Source organism: Octopus bimaculoides, chromosome 2 (assembly GCF_001194135.2).
Source record: "Octopus bimaculoides isolate UCB-OBI-ISO-001 chromosome 2, ASM119413v2, whole genome shotgun sequence".
NCBI classification, from domain to species: Eukaryota; Metazoa; Mollusca; class Cephalopoda; order Octopoda; family Octopodidae; genus Octopus; species Octopus bimaculoides.
This window is the reverse complement of record NC_068982.1, coordinates 33887668-33895495: the sequence shown is the minus strand read 5'-3', so window position 1 is coordinate 33895495 and position 7828 is coordinate 33887668. Positions and strand designations below refer to the sequence as shown.

Below are 7828 nucleotides of genomic sequence, written 5' to 3'. Positions count from 1 at the left end.
GTGTGTGTGTGTGTGTATATATATATGTGTGTATATATATATGTGTGTATATATATATATATATATATATATATATATATTATACAGTTCTATATTTAAGAGATGAGGAATTATGTACATTATTTACATTTGACAGATATTTTTCCTCACCTTGCTTGTTGTTAACACAACGTTTCGGCTTATATACCCGCCAGCCTTTATCAGGTGTCTTGGGGAAATTTCGAACCTGGGTTCTCATTCCTAAGGTATTTTTCGATGTTATTATTATTATTATTATGCCTGTGGGCATATGGTGTAGTGGTTAAGAGCGCGGGCTACTAATCCCCAAAATTCCGAGTTCGATTCCAGGCAGTGACCTGAATAATAATAATAATCATAATAATAATAATATCGAAAAATACCTGAGGAATGAGAACCAAGGTTCGAAATTTCCCCAAGTCACCTGATGAAGGTTGGAGGGTATATCAGCCGAAACGTTGTGTTAACAACAAACAAGATGAGGACAAATATCGTCAAATGTAAATAATGTATATAATCGGTAGAGTTACAGAGTGTCTCAAGGACCGAGAGTTTTGTGAATCAATGAACGAAACTCTTGGCCTCTGAGTCGTTCTGTAACTTCTACCAATTATTATTAATAATAATAAGAATAACGTAGAATCGGTAATATCCGATCGGGTTAAGTATTTTAAATTGAGGATCAATTCCATAGGAAAAGTTAAGATACTATACAGAAATAAAAATGATTTTAGATAAAATTTAATAAAAATAATCGACTGTTTTTATCGCTTCGTCATTCTGAGTATAACCACCACCACACCTCAGTTTGAGAGGGTTTTTTTCTTTCGGAGCCCCTGAGACTGATGGAAGGTGGAAGATATTCTCAAACCGGAGATCTGACCCAAATGCTTGCAACAAATTAAACTTAAAGGTCGGATAGAGGTGTTAAAACGGGTTACGCATTACCCAAGCAGGATTTGAACTCAAAACGCAAAGAGCCAGAACAAATACTGGAAGGTATTTCGTCTGACACTCTAACGATTCCGACCAAAACTGGTAATATATTTATCCACGCTACAAGGATAAAGTTAACCTTCATGGGAAATAAACTGGAATTATTACTGCAGGCTATTTCACTCGACGCTTTAACGTTTCTGCCAATTCGCTGTTTTGCAAATCTCAGGGGATTTTGATTTCTTTTTGTTGCTGTCGATTTCAATTTCTTAAACACTTTTATCTTCCTTCTGTAAGTGATTGGCCTGTAGTCATGATTGGGACACTATCTAGAAGGGTTTAGTCGAACAAACTGCCCCCGATACTAATTTTCCAGAACCATTAACCACCAATTGTCAAACAGTGGGGAGAGAGATAAACACAAACACACACACACACACACATACGATGGGCTGCCGTACAGTTTTTACGCAGTAGGACTGAACCCGAAACCACGTGAGTGCAAAGCGAGCTTCTTAACACATAAAGCGCGACGGGCCACGATCGTGGCATAGAGAGATGCATTTAATTTATGGGCGTTTGTTGGGGTCTAGTGTCACTGAAACGCTCCGATACCCTCCAGAATGCAACAGGGCTAATAGTTCAATTAATGACTTTTCAGATGATGTAAAACTTGCCACCATTATACACAAAAAAGATATTTTAAATATATTTTTGTTTTTTATTTGTGCACGGTAGTCTTATTTTCATAAAATGTGCTCAGCAGTCCATGTTATGTAAGTGCAAATCCCAGCGCTTTATGGGTTAAACACACAATCATGCCTGCGACTATATTTTTTTTAAAAAACCAATTCTGTCCGGTCTTTGGAGAAGACGTATGGAACGGATTCGTGGAACTACGTTAGTTTCACATTGGAAATTCTGTGTCTATCATACGAAACTTCGCCTTCACTGTCCCACAAGCAATGAAAAAGGAAATTTTCTTAACGGTATTAAACAAGAAAACTATAACACACACAAAAAAAGTAAATATATACGTACTGCCTCTCCTTCTACCCCCATAATTCTAGGAATAGACGGGCCACACATATCTGTGTCTAAAACTGCGACTTGGTGATCTTCATTGGCAGCTGCAAAACCATGCCCTAAATGAGCAGAGAAGGTACTTTTTCCAACGCCACCTTTTCCAGAAAGGACAAGGATTTTGTGACGAACTGTGGATAACTTTTCTTGGATTTCTGCAATAGCTGGATCAGGTCCTTTAGGTTGGGACGAGCATATACCTCTGTTGGGACAACCACTACAAGCAGACGCTTTGCCTGCCTGTTCGCTCCCTGTTCCTGGACAGTGCTCTGGGGCATCTGCTATTAAGTCTGCCATCTTTCCAAACTAAATATGTAGTTACTTCCCTTGAAAAACTCTCTATTATCTACAAATTGCCCAGAAGTTATTCAGAGTGACTTCCCTTCATGCTGAAATAGTTTCTGTTCATATTGCTTTGCACCCACGTGGTTTAGGGTTCAGTCCTACTGCGTAAAAAGTTGAAAAAATAATTATAACAATCAATATTATTGTACATTTTGTTATGCAACTGCTGTTCTTTATATACTGATCCAGATGTTCACAAGGGCGAATTTTATTCATGCACCTTTCACCTTCAAACGAATTATTTGCTTATTATGCTCCCGGAGTTACGTTGCGAGCAAGGCTAAACCTACTCTGACTATGTTTACCAAGGAAGAATGTAGTTTGTGTGAAGAAGCCAAAGAAGCGCTTATTCCATACATAGATAAAGTAAGTTTGATATGCAGTTATTATAAAATCTGAATAAGTAAATAAATAAACCGAATACTAGCAAACTTGTAACGATCTACGTCAGCAAAAAGTCAGGATGATTTTTGGCACTGTCATGGTATTAACTGTCAGAAGTGAAAGTAGAAAAATCTGACAAGGAACGTTACTGCTGGTTTGAGTTGATTCTTTGGCTACTGACAGCTAATACCATGACTGGCCGGAGCGAGCTATCTGTCTGTCTGTCTGTGTCTCTCTCTCTCTCTCTCTCTCTATCTATCTATCACTCGAAAGTTATTGGAACAAATTTGACACCTATATCCATGCGTTTGAGTGGTGGTCGATCCTATTATTTTTAAACTTCAAACTTCATTTGTTTTCTATTTTGATAAATTCTCTCTGTTGAAAATTATATTTTTATATTTTAAATAATTTGCAATTTCAGAAAATATATTTTTATATTAAATTTGCGTTTTCTAATTTGATAAATTCTACGGACACAAACAGAGGTGAACGAGTGATAGATATATATAGAGAGAGAGAGAGATAGTGAGATAGACAGACAGACAGATAGATAGCTCCGGCTAGTCAGTAGCCAAAGAATCAACTCAAACCAGCAGTAACGTTCCTTGTCAGTTCTACTTTCACTTCTGACAGCTAATACCATGACAGTGCCTGATTTTTCGATTTATGACCATATAACGCTGTACTGTGCACATATAACTGCATGTGCAAATGTTGATATTTCGCTTGTTGCCATTTGAGTGACACGGTCCTGATGTTTACATTCCTTGTTGACATTACAACCAGCTGCTCTGTGCTTTTGAAGGCTCCTGGCATAAAATGTACTTTACGTGAAAAACAAGTGAAAATTAGTGATAGGAAAAGCTTCTGGCTGTAAAATCCTAGTTCTAATCAATCCTAGCCATAGTGTATATATATATATGTATTATGTATTATCCGAAATGTGTAGTGTTAAATATCCTTCACGGCTGATCTTATCAATCGGTTTCGTGTAAAGAATACAATGGAGTATTAGGTAAAAATCCTATTATATAACTTTACGCTCATCAGAGTTAACCGATATAGAAGGGAATATGGTCACACACACACACACACACACATATATATATATATATATATACACACACAACAGGTTTCTTTCACTTTTCATCTACTAGATCCACTTGCTAGCTTTGGTCAGCCCAGAGATGTAGTAGAAGACACTTTCCAAATGCACTGCACAGTGGAAATGAACCTGGGACTACATGGATGCAAGCATCTTAATCATATCACCATGCCTGCACCTACTCTCCACACCTAATACAGATGGATGGGTGTTTGGGTGGGTTGTGTTTTTCCCCACCACTGCTTGAGAACTGGTACCCAGAATTTAATATATGATCCTTGTCAATTATGTTTTTTATTTTTTATTTTGCAGGTTATTTTCAATGAGGTTGATATAACTGATGCCAAAAACAAAGAGTACTTCTACAAATACAGGTTTGATATTCCTGTTTTCCACTTGAATGGAAAATATTTAATGAAACATCGCATTAATAAAGAGTTATTGGACACAGCACTTTCCAGAGAAAAGTAACAAAATACTATATACCAAGTTATATGGAATATATTATGTAAATGTAGCAAATATATTTTGCATTGTAAATAAGGTTTTGTAAATAAAAGGATTTATGAGGAAACTTTGAAAAAATAATTAATTTATGAAGATGAGGCATAGTTGCTGTGATACATTGCTAACCCAGTTGTCATTATTTCAAATCTTACTATACACCATCTGTGGAGGCGCAATGGCCCAGTGGTTAGGGCAGCGGACTCGTGATCATAGGATCGCAGTTTCGATTCCCAGACCGGGCATTGTGAGTGTTTATTGAGCAAAAACACCTAAAGTTCCATGAGGCTCCAGCAGGGGATGGTGGCGAACCCTGCTGTACTCTTTCACCACAGCTTTCTCTCACTCTTACTTCCTATTTCTGTTGTGCCTGTAATTCAAAGGGTCAGCCTTGTCACACTGAATATCCCCGAGAACTACGTTAAGGGTACACGTGTCTGTGGAGTGCTCAGCCACTTGCACATTAATTCCACGAGCTGGCTGTTCCATTGATCGGATCAACTGGAACCCTTGACGTTGTAAGCGATGGAGTGCCAACAATACACCATCCAGTTTGCATAAATGACACAAATAACATTCAATAACTGCTCAGTTGGGTGGAATGACTTTTAACTATAGTAAAACAATTTAGTAGTGATACTGAATGAAATTAAGCCTTGATAAATGTGCTAAAGCCACATTTTATATGGGAAAACTCTTGAAAGCCAACACACAACTAGACAAGGTACCATGGTCAAAGCATTAAATCCTCAAGAAAACTACAAATATTTTGGTGTATGTGGGGGTAAATGGCATCAACAAATATGTGGGAAAAATATGGAAAGAATGCTATTGTAGAGTTAGAGCTATCCTAAAAGGCTAACTTAATTTGAGAATTAGAATTGTGCCTATCTGTATGACTATACCTGTTGTAACCTTCAGCTTTAATATCATAAAATAGTCCATCAATGAGATAAGTAAAATTAATACAAAAATATGCAAGCTTCTCAAGATGCATTGCATTCATAGCCAAAGATATGTTAACAGACTGTAGATGGTGTTTGGGCTAAATTTGACAGATTGCATAAAAGGAAAAGAAAACACAATATCCCATCCCAAAACAAAAGTATTTTTTTTTAAATCATAAAATACCAATTAGATTATGGCTGGGAGATAACAGTTTATTCAACGTAGCCATTCTCAGCTTCCAACATGGCTCCAGAACCTGGCACATATATTCCTTACTGTGCCTCTGACAAGATCTTCAAATACTTCATCTCAACCATCCGCTTGGCCTTGGTGTTGCAGACAGACAGATTGGTGTCTTTCTCAACCACACCCCACACATAGTAATCCATGGTATTACAATCAGGGGAATTAGGAGACTAGACATTGGGGTTTGTTAATTCATAGAAATTTACCAGCAACTTTTGATTCTTTTCAGATGTATGGCAAGGAGATGAATCCTGCTGCCACATATATGATCTTCTAGCAACAACCCTCTCCAGCCAGGATTTGACCACAATCTCCAGCAGCTTTGCATAGCCATTGGAATTGTGCCTAAGGCCCTGTTAAAAAATTTGGAGCAACAAGAGATCACCCTCATGGGAGACACACCTAAAGACAATCACAGGTTGAGGGAACTTGGTTTTCATGAGACATGGGACATCACACACACGTATATAGTCCAACCCATCCTAGCATACAAGACATGTTAAATGATGATGATATATATATGTGTGTATTGGTATATATACAACGAGTTTCCTTCTACCAAATCCACTTATATATATATATATATATATATATATATATATATAGTTGAAATTTACAGTAAAACAAGACGAAGACAGGTGTATAAACAACAAATAGGTGTATTAGTTTAATGCTCCGGAAGGTGAGAAAATCTTTTACATTTCAAGCCTACGCTCTTCAACAGAAAGGAACATGAGGAAAAAGCACAGAGAGAATAAAAAATCTTTTGGAGCTAGCAGTCAACATGCTTTACAACTGGTGTTGGCTTATTATTTATGTCCCCATATCCTAATGGTTCAACAAAAGAAACCAACAGAATAAATACAAGGGTCAATTTGTTCAACTAAAACCCTTCAAGACAGTGCTCCAGCATGGCCACAGTCCTTTTGACTGAAACAAATAAAATGTAAAAGATAGATATTAGTAGCCTTTTCTTAACTCCTTCCATTAACAAGAAATGTTCTGTATAATTGCTTAACCCGCCCAAAGTGATAGCCATGTCTCTTTCAATAGACTTTCTGTTGTCTTCAAAATGCAATCATGGGTAATTTGAGAATGATTTTCACTCCTTTAACTATCTCATGCTAAACTCAGTTAATTTCTAGCAGGTCAAGTAACCGCAACAAGTTAGCCATGTAGAGGTTACTTTCTTACCTGTTATCTTTCACTTGTTCCATGGTCCCCTGTTCTGTCTAAGATGGCATTAATTCTAAATAAGAACTGATTCAAACCTTGACGACTCATCCCACTTAGTCCAGCATGGAAAAGTGATATAAAATGATAATGACACCAATACCAATGCATTTAGCACTGGAACAAGAAATTCAATAAAATTAGAAGAAAACCATTATAAATGGCAAAGTGAACTGGCTTTAACTGTAACCTGAAACAAGATTACAGATTTGGTTTTCCAGGTATTTAAATCTATTCCAAGGCAATTGTTATAGTGTCATATAAAATGTTGAAAGTAAAATCATATGAAAAATATAAATTCAAATGTAACAGTTTCGCTACATTTGTGATTTACAACAAGGTTCCATATTGTTGCCAGGAAGATAACGGTGCATTTTAAGGGACCAAATTAGATTTGGTGGGAATTTGCAAAACTTTTGGAAGAGACTATGCACAAATTTAACAGCCAGATATATGGTTGTCTTATCATAGTCCTTATATTTCATATTTGTGCTAATTTCAACACCATAAATATCAGCAGCACTTCATACAACCTATGGAATTAAAAATGCATATAGAAATATATGCATATCTACCAATAACCTGCTCCCAGTACATACTAACCTCCTCTGAGACCACCAATATATACATTTCATATACTGTATATATACATATATATACATGTGTGTGTAAACACACACATACATATATGTAACAGCACCCACTTCTTTGTACCCCTGGGCTGGCTCTTGTGCGGGTGACACATGAGGTTTTTCGAGCAAGATCGTTGCCGGTGCCCCTGAACTGGCTCATGTGCGGGCGACACATGAAATCTTTCAAGCGGGATTGTTGCCAGTGCCCCTGAACTGGCTCTTGTGTGGGGCCGTCGTAGGATTTTCGAGCGAGATCGTTGCCAGTGCCCCTGGACTGGCTCATGTGCGGGCAACACATGAAATCTTTCGAGCGCCATCGTTGCCAGTGCCCCTGGACTGGCTCATGTGCAGGTGACACATGAAATCTTTCGAGCGGGATCGTTGCCAGTGC

The 7828-nt window shown here is 37.5% G+C and overlaps 2 protein-coding genes across 2 annotated transcripts in view; one reads left to right on the top strand and one right to left on the bottom strand.

The window, feature by feature from the left end:
• LOC106879567 (cytosolic Fe-S cluster assembly factor nubp1-A) overlaps window positions 1-2334 on the bottom strand; it is a 7657-nt gene extending 5323 nt beyond the window's left edge. Inside the window, exon 1 of the mRNA XM_014929201.2 lies at window positions 1996-2334. Coding sequence (XP_014784687.1) covers window positions 1996-2334 — 339 coding nt within the window. The remainder of the gene's footprint in view (window positions 1-1995) is intronic.
• Window positions 2335-2571: 237 nt separating this feature from the next.
• On the top strand, window positions 2572-4449 carry LOC106879568 (glutaredoxin-like protein C5orf63 homolog). The gene is made up of 2 exons (XM_014929202.2): window positions 2572-2748; window positions 4187-4449. The coding sequence occupies exons 1-2, from the start codon at window positions 2572-2574 to the stop codon at window positions 4343-4345; spliced, it is 336 nt and encodes a 111-aa protein (XP_014784688.1). The 3' UTR covers window positions 4346-4449.
• The last annotated feature ends 3379 nt before the right edge of the window (window positions 4450-7828 follow it).